The 23365-nt window shown below is 39.7% G+C and overlaps 2 protein-coding genes across 10 annotated transcripts in view; one reads left to right on the forward strand and one right to left on the reverse strand.

The window, feature by feature from the left end:
* PLEK (pleckstrin) overlaps positions 1–10689 on the reverse strand; it is a 69407-nt gene extending 58718 nt beyond the window's left edge. The window contains exons 1-4 of one of the 6 annotated variants that reach the window (XM_086746023.1): positions 10597–10689; positions 8734–8845; positions 5904–6039; positions 4958–5082 (exon numbers count right to left, since the gene is read on the reverse strand). The gene's annotated coding sequence lies outside the window, so the exon portion shown is untranslated. Of the gene's footprint in view, positions 1–4957; positions 5083–5903; positions 6040–7722; positions 7865–8733; positions 9132–9607; positions 9817–9967; positions 10388–10596 lie in introns of those variants that run through there. The other 5 variants (XM_086746022.1, XM_086746025.1, XM_086746024.1 and 2 more) reach the window with 5 other exon arrangements.
* PPP3R1 (protein phosphatase 3 regulatory subunit B, alpha) overlaps positions 10632–23365 on the forward strand; it is a 43353-nt gene continuing 30619 nt past the window's right edge. For 3 of the 4 annotated variants that reach the window (XM_086746029.1, XM_086746030.1, XM_086746031.1), the window contains exon 1: positions 10632–10834. Coding sequence is in view for 1 of the 4 variants with exons in the window: in XM_086746027.1 (XP_086602153.1) it covers positions 10832–10834 (3 nt within the window). In the remaining 3 variants the exon portion in view is untranslated. The remainder of the gene's footprint in view (positions 10835–23365) is intronic. The other variant, XM_086746027.1, reaches the window with a different exon arrangement.

The raw sequence follows: 23365 nt of genomic DNA on the forward strand, positions 1-23365 counted from the left end.
TGCATATATATAAATACACTATGTATTTGCATAAGAATTGCTGAATCCTCTATCTAGTAGTGCTACTGCCTTTCAAAGAGGGCATTTCGAAAAAGGACAGGTTTACATGCCCACCTGAGGTACCTAGTAAGGTCGTATAGCAAATGAGTAAAAAATCTGGTGGTAAAAATCCTCTATTTAAACTCAGTGGTGTGAACAGAGTATAGTGGAGGCACTCCCAAAATGTCCTCCAGAAAAGCACGTGCACTAGAAAACTTGTCTCAGACAAGTAACAAATTAACACATATGCACCTCACAGATGCTGAAGCGATTAATTTGTTAATAGTTACAGCAAAGAATCACTGCGGTTCTGATTAAGGTTTGGCATCCTCAGCTACAGGAAACTTAAGTACTGAAGTGCTTAGTAATCCCACAAACCAGAAGAGAAATAACAAAGTGTAAGCTAAACTTTATGCAAGTAAGAACGTCTGGACCTGTTCTGTGGTCTTCGTCACTACAGCAGCAGGTGGGAACACATTACTACAGAATACAATAGGACACATTTGACCAAGGTGTTTTCTTAAACAGGACCACATTACATGAGAACTTCAGGATGCTGGAGAGCCTATATCCTAGCCCTAAGGGAGTGGGGCAACAGGGGCCACCCACAGCAACATCCTCTCATTGGTCTGCCCAGGGATTCAGCACACTTCCAGCTCAAGCTCCTCTCTCAGAGTAACCAGAAAATCCCTGGGAAAACATTTTTATCTCTTAACTGAAGTTACCTACAGAGTTCCTCAAAACCCAAACTCTCTCAAAATATAATTATCCCCAAACTGTCATGAGATACACAGGAGAAGACTCAAAGCTTGCTACTCATGAATGGAGATATTGAGCAAACGTTTAAACTGGCTACTGTGATGCCAAGAACTGAGTATTTTAAGCTTCCATTATGTTTTATGGCATGTATCTACAGATGTATGCATTCAGTTAGAACAAACACCCACATATTCAGAACAAGATAATGTGCATGCTCACTAACAGATTAACCATTTGAGCAGTAAAATGTACACTGAATGTTGCTAAAATATCAATAAATTAAAGGACTTACCATTAGGGAGGCAAGTTCTTCCTTAACTATTATACAAACCAAATACTTAATTGAACACTGTACAAACAAGATATATTCCCAGACTTGGCGTGCAGTAGTGCAAGGTTTTTTGTTTGGGGTTTTGGTTTTTTGGGTTTTTTTTGGTTTTGTTTTTTTTTTTTTTTTTAAATTCTTATATACATTTCACTCCACATTAACATGAATTAAAAGATGGCATAGTCCTTGGTTAAATTGTATTTCAGTTCAGTTAAAGAACTCCCAAGAATCTGGTGCTTTATCCACAGATCCCAAGTGCTTTAGAAGATTCCAGCTCTTACTGCTTCAATGATGGATGTTTTCCATCTTAGTACCCACAAGCTTTACTGGCTTTAGACATTCCCTGCTTTTTTCCAGCACCTTTAGGGGCCTTGATCAGGTTAGCAGCATTTCCTCTTTGAAAAGTCCATTTTCCGGGTCACTCAAACATTGCAAGAACTGGGAGGCTCTGAAAGCAACACAGCTCAGATCTGGGAAAGTTTTGTTTTGTTTTATTTTTAAACCATTGCTTACTCCACACAACTGTTTCAAAGGCTCTGACCTCCCAAGGTCTGCAACAAGCAGTTTTAGGCTATATCCAGAGGCTTCTGAGTGTTGACAACCAAGTTATACTGAAAATTATTTCCCTGGAGAATTCATCTAACACATGCTCTATTTATTGCACTCAGAACACAGCAGTGTTTAAAAAAAAACAAAAACAAAAAAAAAAACCAACCAAAACTAACAGCCCACACAAGAAGGACTGTAGGTTGTTCAACACAAAAAGTAGATCTCCATTTAGGTGTCTGAGAGGAAGCCTCCATACACACTGGAAACATCTCGCACTGTACCAGATGTGGGTACCTCTGGCATGCTATTGACCAAGACTGCCCTGGTCAGCAGAGGCAGAAAGGGGGTTGCTCCCAAAAAGATTACATACATGCTTCTCCTTTTCCTTACAGCAGTCCTTGTCTTTTCCTCTCAGGCCAAGCTAAATCCAGTAGTAACTGCCACTGTATTTGATCCGCAGAAGGCTAGGTATGTGTTCCCTGGTATTGAGGCATCAATTAGGGCTTTTCATCCTAGGGCGTGATTACAGGATGCAGACACAGGAAATGAAAGCTCTCAGTTGCTTGCTGCTGAGGTTCTGCTCAAAGTATTGCCAGAACTAAAGAGTTCATATCCAGCAGGCAAGATAGTATTGATGATATGTATTTATTTGCTACAAATGCCAAAATCAGTAAGCAGCATTCTGCCTCACCATGCCATAATAGGTGTTTCTCAGAATGGTTTCTGTTTTCAAGAGGGCCAGAACGTAAACATTTCCCAGACATGTCCTACACTTTTAGCTCTGTTGGTTAGCAACAGGAAGGTAGCAAAATACTCCCGTGAGCATAAGTCAGACAGAAAATTGCAAATTACGTTGACCAAAAAGCCACTACAGTGTTGTTTATTCTAGTCCAAAATTTGAGAGCTATAAGAGGAAAAAGATGGTGAGTGCAACTACACTGAGAAGGTCTGTGTGTGAGGGATTTCAGTGATGGTCCATGTAGGCCCACTGTGGGAAATTACAAGCTTAAGAGTGCAGGTTGTGGAGTACCACAGTGTCCCAACTATGGACCACGTGGTGGCATGTGTGAGGGGTTTCAGTAACGGTCCGTGTAGGGCCACTGTGGGAGATTACAAGCGGCACACAGCTGTGGGAACGTGACCTTGGAGAGGGGAGCTAGGAGGGTTATCATCTCAGAGAGGGGAGGTAGGAGGGCTGTTATTGAGCAGTATGTCATTGCAATCCGGGAACCGCTGTTAGCCAGCAGGGCACGTACTCGGCAGGCCTCGTTGCCTGCACTGGCCACGCGTGCACCAACACCTGGTCAGTACTCTGCCACTGAATCTGCTGAGGGTATAAACAGAGGCGGCTCGGAGCGGAAGAGAGAGAAAGGACCCAGAGCACACGCTACGAACAACAGGGGATGCCCTGAAGGTGCTGCGCCTACCTCCCTTCTCTCTGACCCCGCTGATCATCACCCTCCTGCTCGGCGGTGTCTCCGGCTTAGTCAGGGTGGTAAGACTCTCACAAAGGGAAAACAAATACGCTGGTAACTGCTTATGCTAGGAACTGTAACTACTTATACAAGACTATAATAGAGAATAAATACTGATGTGCTTTTAAATATCATATGTTGGGCAAATTCTGTGCATAGGAATCCTACAAACCGGCTACAGTCTGTCAGATTGGCAGTACTGTCTCATCCACAGGCTGCCGTTACCTTGGGAATGGTGGGTCCAGTAGAACTGCATACACCTCAGTAAACCTCTGTCCAGTTTCAAACCATGCACTTGTAGCATTACTCAGAAATAATATGCTTCTTACAACACTAAACAAGTTTTCGTATTTTTTTTTAATACCAGGATTTACATGCATTACAGAGCTCCCACAGCACTGTGAAGTACAGTTGCGTACTTCACCTCCCTGTGCATTAACTCTCTGTTGCAATTTTACCAGCTATCCCTATACGTAACAACTTCAAATGAATGGGAAAATATGAAGCTGAAGTTCTTTACACAATAACATGATTTTTTTTTCATGACAAGGCTTACAGAGGTTAGCTTTTTGAAACCAGATTTCACACTGGGGACAGCCTGGAGTATCTCTTGTTGTACAATAGATGCTTTTTAAAACTAGGGACAGCACATTTGAGAAGATCATAATCCAGTGGTGAAATTGTTTTGGCTGTAGTAGAATTCCAATGGTGGCACTTTAGAGTACTACTGAAGTTGTTTGCAGTATGCAAAGTAGGCTGCAAAATAAAATGCAATTGCCAGAGAGCTGAATTCTTCCCTATTGACAGAGGGAAGAAAAATAGTACTATATGACTTAAGTCACTCAAAATTCCATGGTATTTACTTAGAAACTTCACTTTCATGATGCATACCTTTTGTCTACAGAGGTTGTGAGGGGAAGTCTGACATGAAAATATGAGCAAATGTCTTTATTCTGACTTTTGAAGTCTCCTCTGGAAACTCTGCAGGTCCTTCCAGAAAAGGAAAATCTCAGTTTTTCCTTGTGGGAAATTTCTTGTGGGAGAGTTCAGCAACAGCATGGTTGATCAGAAGCTAATGCTAAATTCACTGAAGTTATAAATATATTCCACACCAGAAAGTAGATAGTACTTTGCCAAACAGGTTTGGAGGCAGAAGCATCATGACTTACAGTGTACCACAGTAACAAGCTGCACCCCATCCCCAACAAGTGTCCCTTTTAATTAGGCGGTCTTTTGCAACGTGAAGGCCCAAAGACTTAAATCACCCAAGATCTTCAGATTAACACAGATTAACAGCAAGTCCAGCCAAGTTATAATTCCTGTAAGGGATTCTTTAACCTCTGTGCAAAGCAAGAGCTCCCAGAAGCTGTAACGACTCTGCACAAAAAAAAAAAAAAAAAAAAAGCTGCAGTCTTAACTACGCTTTCTGTAAGGAAGAGGAGGATGCCAGAAGCTAAATCTTTTTATGATTCCTTAGGTGATTGCACTGTGCTGAAAGAGCAAAGACCAAACACTCAGTGGCAGAATCTACCCCTTCCAGCATTGGGGTGAAAGGATAAAACCTAGGATGTCCAATGTATTCTGTATTAGCAGCAAATTAGTTCCTGGGGAGTTCTTAGATGCAATTCTGAGTTCCCGTGGCAAAAATCACATCCTGTGGCAAAGAGACCTAGTGGCATATGGGGTTATACTCCCTCCTATTTCTCAGATTGAAACTACAAACTACACAGTCCTCAATATAAACTCCCAATAAAGTCTCTGCACAGAACAGAGCACAGAGTGGAGCATCACACAGTGTGGTGCTTACCTCAGCGTGGTCACATCTCAGCAGAGTAGGCCTTGAACATTTACAGGAATACATGTGATCATGCTGCATCATGTTTTCCTTGAAAGCTCTAAAAAGCTACTTAGTTTTTCACAGAGATGCTGGCGCTGTAAAGGAAAACAGATTACATGAACACTGAGATCGTAGCAATCAAAGCTACAAAAAAGTACACAGCTAAGACGGATGCAATTTACCATATCATACCACAGGTAGTATTTTTAATGCAATTATTTTTGCCTTCCAAGACAGCAAAAAGGGTTAACAGACACAGAACTTCACACTATGTTTATTAAACTCCCAACAACACATACTGATATGCTAAAAGGTACTCCACATGACAACATCTATTTTGATTAGTTTTGAAAGAGTGAGGTTATTTACTGCTATTCAAAATTTGTCCACAACTCAAACAGCTAGACGATCAACAATCAAGTAATTCCCCAGTTTTCTCTCTGCCACAAAAAAAAAAAAACCAAAAAACAAACACACCCCCCCCCCCCAAAAAAAAAAAGAAGAAAAAAAGAAAGAAGAAATTAGACCTTTTGGCATTGTTTCAGTTCAGACTCTGTTGTTTCACTAATAAATTATCAGTCTAGTTTGCTGCCTGAGTAATTTTCAGAATTTGTACTGGCCAGAACCTGAACCAGTCAGCCAGCACATAACCAGTGGTAAAATAGGTACCCCCTTCAAAGAATTCATGTGATTGCTTCACAAGATTGAATTTACATATATTAACAGCTCATTAATATCCTGCACAGCCCATTCTCTATTGCCTGGTCAGTTACTGCATGAAGGTAAGGGCTTCACAAGTCAGACCGATACATGTGTATCTCCAGCAAAGTTAAACAAAAGCAATAAGCCTTACAACAGTGGTAGACAAGCACATCAGTGAAAAATCAAACACTGTATTCACACTTGCAGCTCTTACCTCCAATTGTTGCAAGGTCTTTGAGCAGTCAGCCCACAGCTCATAGCAGAGTTCCCCAGAACAAATGTCTTCAGAAAAATGGAGCCAATTATGCCAACCCCAGCTACAGCTGGATGCCATCAAGAAATCTCATCAGCTGCTAGGCAAATAAGATCACTACATGAAATTATTACACCAACAGAAAAATATAATTACACCAAGAAAAATATAATATTTTAGTCTCAGTCTTTCTGGCAAATTGTTTTCATGTATTCATTCTGCAGAGAGCTGATACAGTGATATAATTACCTGCTCATGGTGAAAGATAGAGAAAGCGTTTTTATCCCCAGTTTATCCTAGCCAAAACTGGCAGTAAGTCCAGGAAATCAGAAGACCTCTCTTTATAACCCAGTTGAGGAAAAAAGAAAAAAAAAGTATCATGCAGTGATTTTCAATCTGTGGCTTCCAGTCCTTGGGGGTTGTTAATTACCACTAAGAGCTGAAAAGTGTACCCACAGAAATAATTCTACTATCGGGACATTTAATTCACACCACCTTCGGCAGCAAGATCCACAAATCAGAAGCATTTACAACTACTGTTGCAGTAAATGCACGTATGCTAGAGACAACTACACATCTGCACCTGCTCTAGCCATTTGAAATCCAGCATCCTGCAGCCATGCAAAATGAACCAATGAGTAATCAAAAATCACCCCATTAACCTACAGCTTCACAAGGCTTCTGTGGCCCCCATCTTTCTTCTGATCTTAAGGACAGTCCTGTTGTTTTTCGAGGTAAATTAAGCAGTGTTCCCCTGTGGCCCTAACTGTTTCATTTGGCTATTTATTTCAGCTGTGCCTTACTGGATCTGAAAGATATTCCCTCCTCCTCCTCCCAAATCCTGGCAATTTATATATGCTCTTACAAATACGCAAGAAAATAAGGGCAGACTCCTTTTGATTTCTTTCAACTGAAAAGACAGATGTAGGTGTAAGAGAGAAACAATGAGAGGCACTTTATCTTTCCAACCACTTGTCAGTTCCAATCAGTATTTTATCTTTAGATTTGCTTATTATTCTACCTCTTATTACAAATGAAACAAGATTAATAAATATGGTGCATTGTTTTTTACAGACACTAGAGACGACCAGGACCTGCACTAATAGGGCAATTCAAACATGTTAAGAAAGGACAGATTTCATTTCTATCTGAAAAGGCTTCCTCTTTTGCTGATAAAATACAGCTTCCTCCACCCACTGCAGCTGAAAGCACTTTCCCTCAAAGCCAGTTCATAAAACATGGCTTTCCTTTTTTCCTTCTAGAGCATGAAAGAAGAAAAAGAGTTTGTTTATTTTTCATAAAACACACACATATGCTTAAAAATCATGTATTTTCAAGCTTTACTGCACTGTCCCAAGAGTTTACCTGCTTTGCTGGGAAAAGCTGCTTACAACCTGTTAAGGGTCAGGGCAGAAGATTATTTAATTAGGCAGCAGCCCTCACCCTGGGTTAAGAGAGAGGGGAATGCTCCACGCAAACTGCATCCAGCTGTGTTTGTGACTAAGGGAGGTTTACACGAAGACAAGCACAAGGCAAGAAAAAGAAGGATATGTTCGGGGGATCAAAGATACATGCTATATTAAAAAAACCTCAAAACTTAGATAAAGATAAGGCATCACAAATAGCACTTTAAAATAAGCAGGCTATGAAAAGAACTGCAGCTAGAGACCAAACACATAAGCAGAAGCATGTTTTCCAGACATTAGGTCAGGCACTATGCAAGCTACATCATTATTGTTAACAGCACTGAAGAACCCAAACAGGTACAGAGTTTACATACCTGTTTAATTATCTGTAGCTAAACCAGCTTCCAATTACATGGAGATACATATTTATCCTAGTTTGAATGGCTGTAATTATGCTGCAGAGGAGCTTTACTAAAACCAGCAACTGACAAAATACAGCATTGTCTGAAACTTACTCTAAAAAAAAAAAATTCAAATAATGATATTTCTGAAAAAATACTAGTTAGAAATACAGATAATATAATACAAAGCGTTAAATGCAAGTCGTGGTTTTCTACAGACTCTTATCTACACACTAACAAATGCCATCTTGCATTTTTAACTTTTTAGAAGTCAGATATAAAAGAAAAGGAACTTTGACACTTTTGCACAACAGAAAAATAAATTAAAAATTAATTACTTCATCTTTGTACTGCATCTAGAGGTTCAAAACTACTAGCCGTAACATAACTGCATTACAAGATTAAAATTGTATTTTAATAAGTTCTTGGCTGTTTCTACTTTGAACTTAAAAAGTAACAATTAAGGTACTGTATTCCCCATTTCTGTTTATTTTAGTCCCATTACATTATGCAATGGAAATTCTAGGCACATTCAACTTCATTTAGCTGATTTTACTCCAGATTTACATCTGCTAGATAAGGCTGCAGTGACAGAGATGTAAGGAGCAGGTCTGTTTTACATCACAATTTCTTCTCCGTTTGGAGATCTTAAGTTTTTTTTTTGTTTTTTTTTTTTTTTGCTAGAGTCAAGTCAGTTTTAATATTAGTTTTCAGTGAAATATAGGAATGTTTTATTCCTAGACACCCTAGCAACTAGAATTTCCCCTCCCCCCCTAGAAAGAAGAGTTGTCCTAGCCATCTGTATCTGTTACTAAGAAAAATAGGAAATTCCTTCCCTGGATCAGACCATTTTACCACGTATAACCTCTCACTGTGGCCAGGCCCAGGTTCTTACCAGCAAAGTCTTTTTTGATTATTTGCTATTAACTCAAAGCTTACAGTTATGCATTAGTGTTTGTTTTGCTTTCTTCTGGTCCAAATCACCTTTTGTTTGCCACTTAGTTTCACTCATCACCATGTTCTCCAGTTACTTATTTTTTCACTCTGCAGTCTCCCTAATCCGCTCTTCATTCTTCCTGGTCAAGCTCACCCCTTTCTGCAGATACGAAGGCATGCTGAGTATCAGTTTCTGAACCGAACCTTTGTCAGTCATTAACAATTTCTAAGAACTGGACATTTACTGCCATGCTTTGCTTCAGTCTTTTAAACTAGAACTTCTAATCTGTCCTTGAACTCCACAGTCATCCTTTATTTCTCTAGTTTCCTGAGCAGGCTTCTGTATAGGAGATTCCCCATTTCTCTTAGCATTTGTCTTCAAGATTTCAGGTTTCTCCAGGAACTCTTAAGGTAATCTTTTCCTAACCTTAGACCAGCTCAGACTTCCACAAACAGTGATGAGGCAGTTCCTTTTCCAGGAAAAAAAAAAAAAACTGAAGGGAGAGGAAATTACCATTTTAGACTGGCAAGTTCATACTTGGATATGGTCCTAAAAATTAACCTGGTTTTAAAGTAGTAATCCAGTCTTCCCTTCTTCCACAAATTAGGGTGCCATTCACCTTGAACTTGGCAGGATTGATTTGAATTTCCCTGGCAAAGTGTCTAGCTATTGTAAGCCAAACAGCAAATGCCTGAAAAACACCATCATCATGGTACTGAATCTTCTCTTTGGCAGTATTAACATAGCAATATTTTATATGTAATTATTATTTTCACATCACCACTTCATTTGTCACAGTGTTATGTGCTGTGTCATGGTGCTCCAAAATAAACATACTCAGCAGAGCGAGCACAGGAAGATGGGCAAAAACAGTAAAGGGAATGCAAAACCAACCCATCTTCACTCACTATTTTACTTTACCCTTCAGAGAGGTTTTTAGAGGTGTCATCTGGCCTACTTAAAACTTTATAACATATAGAGCCTCCCTGAGGCTCAGCCTTACTTATGCAAGCAGTTGCATTGCCCTAAATCTTGCCTCAAAGGGGTTACTAAGACTACATCTTTCATCTTAGTTTGCATTCGACTGTATCACTCATTTTATTTTGTAAACTATCTAGGATACAAAGCATTAACTACCAGCATGAAACCACAAACCACGCACTGAAACACTTTTAAGAATTATCTCATCACAGCACAATTCCATGAGTTTTGTATAATTAACTAGCAACACTACTGAAACACAATCCCCCAAAATCTGTGAAGTACTTAGCATCTTCTAACCTGGATAGCCTCTTGTAATACCAAATTAAAAACCTCATGAAAGGAACAGCCAGAACGTAAGGAGAACAAGCCTCCCTCAGAGCCACGCTTCCCAAGGCCGCCCTGCACTGAGCTTTCTCCCTGCCTCCTTGCCTGTCACTTGTGTGGTTTTTTTTTTTTGTAACACAAGGAGCATAGAAGGAAGCTAGAGCAGCAAGGGCTCCAGCTGCACAGCTTATAAAGCAGCGGAGGGGGACCAGCCTAAGAAGCACAGGGTGTGCGGGAGAACAAAGACAATCAGCAGCTCTAACAACCCCCGGAGCACTTGAGGGAGCCTCTCGCTAGCTAGAGGCCTAAGGGAGCAGGCACAGATCTATCTCGTGGTAACACCCAACCTCCAGAGCCTTAGCAAAAAGGCCCTCCCGACAGCAGAACAAACCCTCGGCCGAGACTCCCGCACCCCAGCTCTCCTCCTGCTTCTGGGGAACCCAACAGAGACGCTACTTCATCCTACCCACGCCCCCTCCCGCCCTCACCCCGCCGCCATTTTCTGCTCCCTTCCTCGCCCTTCCCTCCCCAGCCTCGCTGTCTGACGTCACAGCCCGCGCCCCGCCCCCTCGGCGAGGGCGGGTGCTCGGCGCGGCGGGTACCCGGATGTGGGAGGCTCCGCCCCCGCCGCTGAGCGTTAGCGCCGCTCGCGCCCCCTCCCTCCTTCCCTGCGCGCCGTTGCGGGTCAGCGCGAGCCACTGCCGCAGTGAGGGGAACCGGAGCCGGCGGTAGCGGCGGGCGCGACGACGCCGAAGCCGAAGCCGAACACGCAGAGCGTAGGCCAGGACTCGGTGGATTCAGCTGCGGGGGAGAGACGCTTGACGCCCACCCGCCGCCATGGTGAGGACCCTCCCCTCTCTTCACCTCCCCGCCGAGCCCCCCGCTCCCACCCCGCCGGAATGTTCCAGACCGGGCCGAGCCGCGGGGGTGGAGGGGGTGAGGCAATGGCCCCGCGGCCCGGCCCGGCCCGACCGCCGCTCCGCCTCGCTGCTGCTGCCCTGCCTCTGACCCGTCTCCTCCGCCTCCCGCCCCCGAGCCGTCCACGTCCTCCCGCGGGCGAGCGCCTCGCCGGGCTTCCCCCTCTTTCCCTCTGGGCCGCCGCTGCGGCCGCCCCGCGCCTCTCCCCGCGGGGCAGGGGCGTCCCCCCGCTTCCCCTCCGCCGCCCACGGCCGCCGCCTCGCCCCCGTGCTCCCCGCTGCCTCCCCGCCTACTCCCTCAGCCGCCTCCCCCCCCGCCGCCAGCGCTCATCGGGCTGCTTCTCTTTCTTCCCCCAACCCACCCCCCGCCTCGCTCCCCGGCACCCCCTCACCTCACCCCCAAACTCGCTCCCCCCCCTCCGCCTCCTTCCCCTTAGGCCAGGGGTTCGCTTTCCCCTCCCCTTCATCTGTTTTCCAGATGTATCAGCAGCGCCCTAAGCCAGCCCGGCATTTTGGTAGCGATGTCTTATGGGGGTTTGTTTTGCAACCTCAATAGGGTCGGGTTCCCCCGCCACCCCCGCCCCCCATCTTGGTGCAGCAGCGTTTTTCTGTTCGTGTGCAGGCCGGAAAGCTGTAATGCACGTAGCCCATGGCAGGGAGACGGGCTAGAGAATGTATACTTTAATTGGTCCGCGTTTAGAAAGCTGGCACTTCAAATATGATAGGCATGTGGATTTTGAGACTGCAGGAAGAAAATATGCGGTATGTCCAGGTGTGTGTATTTGAGTTGCTCTGGTTTTTCAATCATGACGATTTAGATTTCCCTTTTGCTGCCGAAAAATTAACCCAAAGATACAGTATGGAGTCCTGTAGTATTTTACGTCGACACTAGGGGTGTCTCCTGCTTTTCACCGCTGCCAAGAAATCAACGCCCTTTTTTAATAAACATTTATTTTAGCCTAAATTATCCAGTGCCCTGGCTGCAGGAACACTCTGGCAATATTTTGGGTTTACAGCTGGAAAAATATATGTGGTTTAAACTTTTTCTTTCTTAACCCTGTACGAGCAAGGCCAGCTGTTTATCACATTTCACATTAGACCTCACAGGGTCTGAGAGCAAAAAATGGGTTTCCTTTTGTTTTTAAGCAGGGGATTGCAGTCTTTCTTTCAAAAAATAAAGTTGTAGCAGAAACTGATGCGCCATGCTCAGGGTGTCTTTGCATGTATGCCTTAATGTCTGTTGAAGAAATATTTTGGAACGTATAAAGGTTTGGTTTCAATTGGTGACTAAACCAATGTGTTTACTGAATGCCTTCATGCAATCTGGGACTACATTAAGACTGTGAGGAAAGAAGGCTCATATTTTGAGAATGACGTCGAGACTTAAAAAGAAGAAAGTTATGATTAGAAATTACGCCATGGTTGCAATGCTGGTAATTGCTGTGAATATATAGATGGACCGCGATCATCTTCCACAGAGCAGTTTTGCTCATACTGTCATTGCTTGGATCTTCTGTGAAAATTTTGTTCTCAGAGACTTACCTGATGAGCTGTGCTAACGTGCATAAAAGGAAAGAAAATGTTATTTAACCACGATGTCCGTGTGTGTTAGTGGCCTGTAATGAACCTAACTTTCATGTATGATTGACTTTGATTTTTTTTTTTCTCCAGTCTGTTGTACGTGAAGCTGTCCTAGCATCTTTTGATGGTATAATCATGTTAATTATTACTTTGTGACTTCTTGAACAATATTTATGTATGATCAATTACAAAGTGTAAATGCAGATGCTGAGAAAAGTTATGCTGGATATTTTCCCTACCAGTAAAGATGTTCATTTGCTCACATAAGCAGTAACAACACCAGGAGAGTTTTCACTGTAGCTGTATGCGTACACTGGTTCTGATAACACCTGATCTTAGGTGCCTTGTAGTCTGAAAACCAAGCTAAAACTAAATAGCTGGTTATAAAACCTCATTTTGTTTAAGTTGCTCTTCTTTTTATTGTCATTACACTGTGGATGTTCTCACTGAAGAAGTTTACTTTTAATAAAGGAGTAGACCTTGTTTCAACGTTTACTAGAATAGAGAAATTCTCTGTCACACTTTGGAATAGCATTTCTTTTGTGTTCTTACAGGGCCAGAAAGCTGACAGTTACAGAGAAGAAAGAGAGTGAACCTATTGTTGTGTTCATAGTAGGTAGTTTAAGATAAAACAAACATTTAGTGAGTCAAAGAATGTAGCTCTGGATGTTTTGGTATAGCCAGTTCTAAAATAATCTATCAGGCAGAGCATAAGATGATGAGTCCATTACATAATGCTAGGAGTAATGTTGATATGCTATTTCTGTCAGAGTTGACTTAGCAAGTTTTTCCTGTGAGTAGTATTTTCTGGGAAAAAGTAAGTGGCACAGATAGATGCTTTTAAACAGTCTTGGTTTTGGATAGATAAATTCCCTTTTCTTGGGATGGTCTGCATTCTGGTTCATACCAGCTCTTGAGCTTTATAGTAGTAGGACAGAAGACACGGAATTCCACAGGAGTCACCCAAACCATGTTATGTAGTGCACTCATCTTCTTAGCTAGATTCTATTCAGTTGTTTTGACTCTCTTTACTCGAGTAGTGGTGCCTCTGGTGGATTTTCTCCCGCTGAAGCTGATCTAACAGCGTTTCTAAATTACTGAAGCCAGGAAGCAGCAAAACACTTTTTGCAATAAAACAAAAAAAAACCCAGAAGACCATATTGAATAATTGTTTACTTTTTAGGAGGGAGGGTATTAAATAAATTGGTTTTTAGCTGAAGAAAAAAAAGTAGTTAATCCATTACAAAATCATAATTTCACTGCTATCATTACAAACATCTGAATAGTCAGTTCAGTTTTGTAACAGGGGGCAGGAACTGAGAGGCACTCATGGTCCATCTTGTGTCCAGCCTACTGGAGGTCTTCTGCCACAGGTGGAATAACTGATCTAGGATTCAAACTGTGGAGCTCGTGTAGGTGTTAAGAAGTATTTAGTAGGCTTATTTAAGTCAGTTTGTTTAATAAAATATGGGGGTTTTTTAAGTAATTTTCAGAAGTATAGTTTAGAGGCCAGTTTGAATATGCAAGTTTACTTTATGATCTACAAAGGAAGACAGATCCTGTTAATGGAGGAGGAAAGAGACTTTAAAAAAAATTATATTTTTTTACTATTTCTGTGGTAGAAGTAGAATTCTGTCTTTTTATGGTTAAACCATTAATTTAACAATATGGAGGAATGAAAATTGAGTAGTTTAAGGGAAAATGGTTTGTGGTGGGCATGCCTCAGGAACTTAAAGTCGTAGAGTAGTTTGGGTTGGAAGGGACCTTTAAAGGCCATCTAGTCCAACCCCCCTGCAAGGAGCAGGGACATCTCCAACCACATCAGCTTGCTCAGAGCCCCATCCCACCTGGCCTTGAATGTTTCCAGGGATGGGGCATCCGCCACCTCTCTGGGCAACCTGTTCCAGTGAACTTTAGAATATTAATCTTCTAAGGCATCTGACTTAGCACTAGAAGGGGAGCTTTAAGAAAGTGACATTAATAACATCTAAATTGGTTTTTTTATTTGTATCTTAAAGGAGATGGGACTATCTTCTGTTGATCAGTAACAGGAAAGGAGGCTTCAGTAATTCTGGTATTTCTGGGGAAACACATGAGGCAGAAATGCACGTTTTATGATCAAACTGTTTCTTGGTCTGCTTCTGCCTCCTCATTTCCCTGATTTTTGAATGTCAGAAGGACATACAAAAAGTTGTTAAGATGTAGCCAGGCTACAATAAGAAAACTACTTACCAGTTTTTATTGGCGTAATACTTTCAAGAAAAAAAAAGAATCTAGCAATGAGGATCGTGAACTTTCTTGCAGCTCTCTCTCATAAAATGTTGTAAGCGTGAGTGATAGTTGAGCATGAAACTGTTAAGACTTTGGTTTGGTTATATGAAATGATGACCAAAAATTGCATTTATAGGAAAAACTTTTTTTTTGTAATTTGAGCTAATACATGACTTCTTGAAAGCAATTTGCTCTTGATTTCCTTGCCCTTCCTCTTTCTTTCCAAGTCTGTTCTCCCTGCTCCGGGCAGTATAATTTCGAATTTCTGATTTGAATTTTGAGAAAAATTACATTGCACTGTTCTTTGTTGATTAGCAGCCAAATCATTTAGTGACACATTTCCCTACTTTCCCTCCTTTTTTTCTTCTGGCCTATATGTTTTTGTCTTTTCCTAAGCTTGCTTATTCCTGTGTGTTCCCTATGGAAGGACCACGGGGGCAAGGAAGGCTGGCTTTTCCCATGCTTCCTACATGCTAGTTCTTTGCCAAAATCATCAGCAGAAATAGGGAAGGTGCTACTGTGTAATGTCCTTGTCACTATCAAACTCCTCTGCTTCTGGAGGAGCAAGCACTGCAGGGATGGGGGAATAAAGATTGAAGTGATGGGAAAAGAATGATGGGAAGCATGGATCTACACCAAAAGAGAGGAATGAAAAGTGCTTATGCTTAAAAGGTTACACGGTTGGATCCTTCTGAGCAGGATATTACAAGAAAATAAGTATCTTGTTTTACTTGCATGCCTCTGTTAATGGAAACGGGAAAAAAATTGGAACTCCTGGAAACTGTAAGAATTTTATTGGCTACTTGATCATATAAATTACTTAAATGTATTCTTTCTCTCCCAAAGACCATAAGAGCTTATCTTGCTGTACTCTTGTGAAGCTGGTAAATATTGTCCTTGTTCTACAAAAGAAAATGCTTGAGGTCATGGTGGGGTAATGACTTACCCAAGGCCCTTTTCATTGTTTAGAAGTTAACATTAGTATGTGATGTCGGAAATGGATAATGTGTTTGTAGTTCTGAAAATAAGAAGTTTAAATCAAGTTAACTGCTACAATTTTAGGTCTTGGGGTTGATGAAAACTAGAAAACGTGCTTTACACTGTCCGTTTGGCTTCAGGCACGCAATGGTGTGCAGTGATTGAAAGCTTGCTCATATGCTACCTTCTTTCAACATCTCTGTAGCATTGTGTAGCCACTTCAAGCGACTTCTTTCAGAGATTAGACCTGGAAACGCGCCTTTTATACCCCATAAAAGGTATTCAGTTTCTTAGAAGTCAGTGACCTAAAGTAATCTTGACACGAGCAGTTTGAGAAGGATCTGCTACAAAGATTGCCTTAATGTGCTGAATGAAATGGGACAGACTTGAATATGGACCAACATCTTTTAATCTGGATTAGATAGATCTTTCAGTATACCAGTTCAAGTATTTTGGGAATGCTTTCACAGCTCTTGCCCCGGGTCAATGATCAGGGAGCTTAAGTGACTTGAAATTTATGATTTTATAATGATTTAAGTACAAGACTAGAAGCAATATGTTTTGTTTGATGCATGATGTGGCTGGATTATTTTGGTCACCTTTTCAAATATTGTATTTCCTTAGTAATATTGAATATTTTGATATAAGTTTAACCAAGGTTCAACTTAAACTATGGCTTGTCTTCCTAGTCTGATCTGTTCTACATAATTGAATGGTAAAAGTCTGTGGAGAGGTGGGGAAACTTTTTTTCAAGTTTCGGATGTGTCTAGGAATAAAACTCAGCTCTTTCAAGTGAAGTAATTTTTGCAATGATGGTTCTTTTAAATAGGAAAATTTAATCTTTACATTTTATGTAGTTCTCTAAATGTGTAACTTGGAAATTTTAATTTGGTAACTATTAGGCCTTTTCCATATACAGAAATACCTTTAAAATGTTTTTTAAGTTGCTTTTGGGTTGTACCTAGCACAGCCACAAGCACGTTCTTAACTTTCATTGCTTGGGAAAAACGATGTAGATGGTGCAAAACAGGCTGGAGATGATATCTGGCTTGCTTGTAACTTGACAGTGAGTTAGCCCTGCTATTGATACTCTGTTCCACAAATAAGGAAGAATCCCTAGTGATATAAATAATAATATTTAACTGCGTTAAAGAAACCCTTTAAATGTTTTGGATTGAAGGACAGCATTGCTTGTGAACTGCCAATAAAAGTCTTGGCTTCCAAGCTGTGAACGGGTTGTGCCGTTTATTAGACTCGGGTAAGTATTTGTGAAGTCTATATTGATGGACATTTTTAAGCAAACTGTTAAGCAAAGAACCGGAACTCCCCCTGTAAGCTGATACTATGCCTATTTTAAAAACCTTATGCAGTCAGCTTGAAGTTCACAAACACTTTATATCATTGTCTAAGTTAGGTAAAGTAGGAATTAAAAAGGTAGTAAGACATTTGTTAAAGAACTTCCACCAGAGTTTGGGAGGGGCAGGAGAGAGAGGGAGGAGTGGGATAACAGATAGGAAGCCCAGAAATGAAGGCCAGCATTAATATCTTTCTGGGAAGAAACCCAGCTACTGGAAAAGTTGATTCCGCTGTGATTCTCACAAGAGAATAATCTTAGGATCATCTTTAAGTGCTGTGGAACTTCTTTTCTTCCTCCAGTATATTTGTGACAAACATGGAGACTTTTTACTCATTATTTTAAGCAGCTGGAAACTTTGGGAAGGAAGACCTCAGCTACAGCACTCTTTTCTCTACCCCTTCTATTATCTCCCTGTGAATAGCTCCTTTGTGTATATTTATCAGATGTTTGGAGTTTTTTTGTCTTTTACTACCTGTTACAAAAACAACTGTTGTTTCAGTGCTGACTGTATAGGTTCTGAATAGCATCACGATAGCTGACAGAAGTCTCTTGAGTTCTCTGTGCTCAATAATACTATGGCTAGCAGAGAGGAGTTTAAAAGGAGGAGTTTGTAAAATGAACTCGATGGATATTGACTTTATATCTGAGCTTATGAAGGAGAACTTCTCACGTACTTTGTAGGCATGATGATGACTGAACAACTTTTTCAGTGTTGTGTATGTAGTGATGTTCCCTTGGGGAAGTTTAATTTAGTATTGAGCCACTGCTTAACAGGCTTAGCACCTTGGTATATGAGCAGTCATGAGTCAACTTTGTTAATAGCATTGCAGGAACGCTTCACAGATTTCTCAGATAAAAGCTTGATTGCATGGAGATCTGCTAACAAGTGCAGAAAAAAAATGATAAATAGGAGAACTTCTGAACAGCAATAGCAAAAAAAAAAAAGCCATATAAATGAATAGATTTTATTTTTATATTTGACTTAAGTAGGCTATTTTAGCACTTTAATCACTGTTCTTCATAGATGTATCTAGTAAAATATCTGTTCCTTACTTATTCTTAAAATTTTTTGGGAATTCTTATAAAGATGGTGGGTTTTTTTCAAGTATTTTATTCAAAACACTAAGTTTGGTTATTTTAGTAACAAGATTAAAGCATTTCCATTGAGTACTGGTGGTGTTAGGTTTGTTTTTTTTCCAGACAGTACATTGAAAAATCAGCTTGGTGACAAATGTATTTTATAAAGTATAAAAGGTTAGTGAGTTTGAATCTTGTGTAGTCTTGAATTTCAGAGTGCAACTCTAGTGTTGGTGCAGCTGACTTTGCCAGAGTTTAGTTCTGAAAAATCATCTTTTGAGAAGCCTTGGAAAAAATGAACAGTGACCTTAGAAGGTGGCCAAATTTACTTTCTTGGTGAGAAAACAAAGTCACATGAGTGAAAGGGACTAAAATTGAGAGGAAGTAGAAGGTGGTGGTTTAAGATTTAGGTGTTGTATGTAATGATGTAGTAGTACTGTAATGCTCTATAGTAGGGGACAGAGCAGCGAAAGATTTCATAAAACCTGGGAAGAGTTGATCTGAGTGAGACAGTGGGTGATTTTTAGTGATAGTTTTATCTTGGCTAGTTTCTCAGAGGTATTGTTTAGCATCTGTGCAATGTCATAAATGTTTTATGAAATCAATCGATGTTACCCAGCATCTCACAAAGAGCAGTTAAGACACTTATTTTAAAATTAGAAGTATTCTTTGATTTGCAGTTAGTATTACAGACTGCTGTACAAATGTATACATACTACAAGCTACCTTTAAGGTTTACAAACAGTAAATTTTTGGAAGCGTGGCCTATGAAGAGATAAGATGGGAAGTAGTGAAAGAGAATAGCCTGTGGTTCTGTGCGTAAATTGTGTATACATGCACAGGTGTGTCAGACTTCGGGGGATGGATGCAGTTATTTGTGCTGTGCCTTGAACTGAGATGACTAGATTATTGATAGTGAGCCTCCAGAGGAACTGGTAATTGTTAGTGGGAGTCACTGGGGCTCTGCAGGGGTGCATCTACTTGACTTATTGTGGGACCTGTGAACCCTATAAATAGCAGTAATTTTTGTAATACTGCTTTGTGTGCACTTTTGTGTTTGCTTTTGTGAACACTTACAACTTAGGAAAATGTACAGCTCTTCAGGATAGCTGTTTTTAGTTGTATTGCTAGTTACAGCGATTAATAAGCTTTGATTTCTGACAGGATGAACGAATCTTCTTTAGCAAGTGCTATGAATCTTTACTGAAAATAATGCTAACATCTATAAGTAAATGAGATTTTGGATAATTCTTCAAACATTTGATATATGATTGTTTATAAACTAATGAAACTGGGTTGGAATTCTGATTTTGAGTACCTTTTTATTAGCTTGTAGCAAAAGTGCTAGATGTATGTTTTTGATACTGAATGTTAAGTATTTGCATTTTTGCACATAAATATAAGAAACAGTTCTGTCCTGAAGAACTTAACCTGAAATATTGTGTCTTTTTAATTGCTTTTGAATACTACTTCATATAACCAGCTCCTGAATGGACATCACCTCAGTGTTAGGATTAAAAAACTCAGTATTTTCTCCATGATACAGGTTATATAAAGAAAATTGTTTCAAGATTTTGGAGTATTCCATAGCAGTGAGAACCTTAATTGAAAGCAGTGTGTTGTTTTTCTGTAGTGTACTATGTTTCATTTAGCTTTCCTTTTATCAAGAAGTCTATGATAAAGATAATTGGAAGACTTCAGAAAATTGCAGGGCATCTTTTTCAGAAAAAAAAAAAATCCTAAATTGCTGGAAATTCTAAGTATTCACTTAGAATGGAAGCTGTTAATGCCCGGAAGACCTCTTCAATGTTTTGTAAAATTCTTGGTATATTAATTATAGTGGTTTTGATCCCTCTGTATTGGAGCACAGCGTTGGAAGGGCCTGTTTTCAAACCATATGACTCATCTTTACTCTTTATTGAATTCTTCATGAGTCCTTGAGTGGCATAAACTAAACCAGAGCTTGTTAAAATGTCTCAATTTAATAGCTGACAGCTGTAAGTTCTGATGAAGTTACTTTCCTTTTGGGGAAAAAAAAAATAGAACTAATTAAGATTAGTGTTAACTATTAGAAATGGTTAAGAATACCTAAATACATTCCTTTTTTTTTTTGCCGATTCTGTATCTATGCAACAATTCCACTTCAGCGTAGTCTGCTGCTTCCTTTGATTTGCACATCTTGTCCAGTTTTGCATATTTGCCTCCTTGCTTGTTTTCTGTTCTTGTCAGTTTGTGAAATCAAATGCCATTTTTGAACTCTTTTTCTTCTGTTTTCAGATTCATGTCCTTTACACAATTCTTTGCAATATTCTTCACCCTCTTTCGTGAAAGATCTTCAATGACATTTAATTAGTTTTCTATTTTCCTTTGGGATCTTTTTTTACTGTACTGTTTCCATTTTCTCTCTTCCTATTGGGGTGCCATAAGATGCTTATCTCCCTTCTTTCAAACTCAGATTTCCTTTTTTTTTTTTTGCACTAAGTGGTATTAAACTGTGTATAAGTTTCTAAATGGGAAGAAAGACTGGTGACAGTGTCTGCCTATGCAGCCTGTTTATGTGCTTTTCCACCATTTGATTAAGTTCTGTACATTGACCTGTGTGACCTTCCTGAATCTGTTTTAAGTCGTTGTGGTATAGCCTATGTGAATTGGTGATATTTTCTGAATTGACACTTAAACTTCCTAGCTCAAGGACATTCGCCTCTTTTCAATGTTGTATGCATCAACTTTCTTTTTCTTCCAGATCCATTAAAAAATACCTGTGCAATTGTTCCCAAAGCCTTAACTTTTGCAGTTAATTCATTATTGAATACACTGTTAAAATCTAAAACCAGGATAATCAGTAGAGAAAAATGTACTGGTTACATTGTTGAGTATTTCCAACCTTTCTGCGAAGAGGGAATTATATTCAAATATAGTATAGTCTTTTACAGTAAGTAGTATAATACTGTTATATGACTCAGTATAATCTGTTACCTTCATTTCTATAATGTATCTTAGCTATTTTCTTTCCCCTCTACTCTTGCAGCAGTACAGTGAATCTGCTCTGTCTAAACCCCCTGAAAAAATGAAGCCATCTAAACATACTTTAACTGATGCCGATCTCCCGTTCTTCACTTGCACAAGTTGTTGAGCAGTTTGTGACGAGGGAACTTTACCACATATGTTGTGAACAAATACATTAATTTGTATGCTTGTCAGTTGTTGTTGGAGAATAACATACTCAATTTCATTTCCAGCTAGGTTCTCATCTTTCATATTTGTCTCAGCCCCGTACATATGTGAAATATATCTGATCAGTAACAAGCAGGCCTGTTGTCATTTTTTTGCATAAGAGGGAGGAGGTTTGTTTTCTCTACTGGGAGTTCTGTAACTACTGTAGCTCCTTTTTTACTTTTGGAAAGCCCTTTGCAAAGAGAAGTATTATTACGCCTTTCTAATGCTCATAGCATTGCTGAACAGTATGAATATGAGATGGATCTCATAATTATCAGTTTTCCTCCTACCTGTAGATTTAGGACTTTCAGTGTTATATCTGATATTCTTGGTGAAACCAAAATCGGGAAGTTCAGAAACTTGAGAAGACTGAGTCACCGTTAGTTTTACTGGTTTTTGGAGGTTTTTTTTGTTTGGTGTGTCCCAAATCATATTCTTAAGAGGTAGTTTTTGATTCCACAAATGTTGATAACACTTGCCTTTAGCTTTTTGAAAATTACTCCAAAATAAATTTAAATTTGCAAGCATGGTAACAAGCACTATACCTTTAAGTGACTAATCTCCACAACATACTAGATCATGTTTAAAAAACAATGCAGAGAAAAGCAAGCCTACCTTTCACACCCCTCATCAATCCAGTGATAAGAGTGCTTGACTGAAATTACTATAGAGAATACAACCAATTTTTTAATTGTTTCTGTTAATTTTGGAGGTATTGAACTACCAATTAACTTAACAGATATTTTTACTGGGATTGTTCTAGAGAGCTGTTTGCTGAAGCTCCCAAATTCTTTTTTTGTTTCATAGTACCTAGAAGTGCTGAGAATTAAACTGGCATAATTGAAAGCAGCCTCATGAGAGTATGTCTTTAAATAGCAAATCATATTTCAATATGGCTTTAGGTCAAGTTAATATATTTTTGTAAAGTAACTGTTCCTATTTTTATGTAGGTCAGCCAGTGATTCTCACTTTTGGTGGATCACTGTTTTATGGCTTTGTTTTAGAGTGGAAGTTTTGAACATTGTCTGTTTTCTGGGAAGGTCCTTTAGACAAAAAAAAATTTTATCTTCATATTGTTGTGGAAAAAGGGAGAAGATGAAAGAGCTTTAATTGCCTACTAAATATTTTACATGCAAAACAAGTGTTTTGACTTATTTTTGTATTGTTTTGTTTCTTCATTTGACAGACTATAAGATACTAAATAACAGCTTAAGTATAATCTGTTTTAGTTAATAGTGAAAACTGCGTGACTTCTTGTGGTCCCTCCAGTTTTGCTTTGGCTTATGGTTGAGAATGAAGTTTTGTTTCCTTTGTTCTATATATTACTTTATTTTTCCAAATCTGAAGTTGTTCTTTCACACAAGCATGTACACAATTTGCTGTTTGCAGTTGTTTGCATTTTCTATATTAATATTCACCAATGAATGGGGAAAATGCCTTCTTATTAATGAAATAGTTAAATCTGTGAAGATCATAAATGGCCGATATCCAATTTATATCCGTCAATGTCCTGAAGAACCAGATCAATGTAACATGCTTTGTTTTTTGTTTCCTTTTAGTATCTCATCAAGTGTAAATTGATGTTATATCTCTATTCCTAAGATGTTGACCCTTAATGCTGATAATCCCGTGATACCTTAGTCACTTGTTATAGTCTTCAGTCATGTTTTGTGCTTTCTCCCATACTGTTTATTATAAGCCTTTTGTACACTTACAAACAAAATTACCACCTTTGAAGTGCTCTAAAACTCCTCAACCCCACTTCCGTTATGCATAAAGATTTATGTATTTTTTTTAAGAATTGTCATTGAGATGTCTGTTGCCTTGCAGTCTTCTCTGTATGAACTTGTTTTTGTTTCCACTGGCATAGTCTTTTTCAATGTAACAGCACAGTGATGAGGTGGATTGGTTGGGAAACTGTTGCAATTACCTTTAAGATTGGGAAGGAAGGCTGCTTTGGTCTCCTCTTCAGCT

Source organism: Chlamydotis macqueenii, chromosome 3 (assembly GCF_036417535.1).
Source record: "Chlamydotis macqueenii isolate bChlMac1 chromosome 3, bChlMac1.mat, whole genome shotgun sequence".
In the NCBI taxonomy this organism is placed as follows: Eukaryota; Metazoa; Chordata; class Aves; order Otidiformes; family Otididae; genus Chlamydotis; species Chlamydotis macqueenii.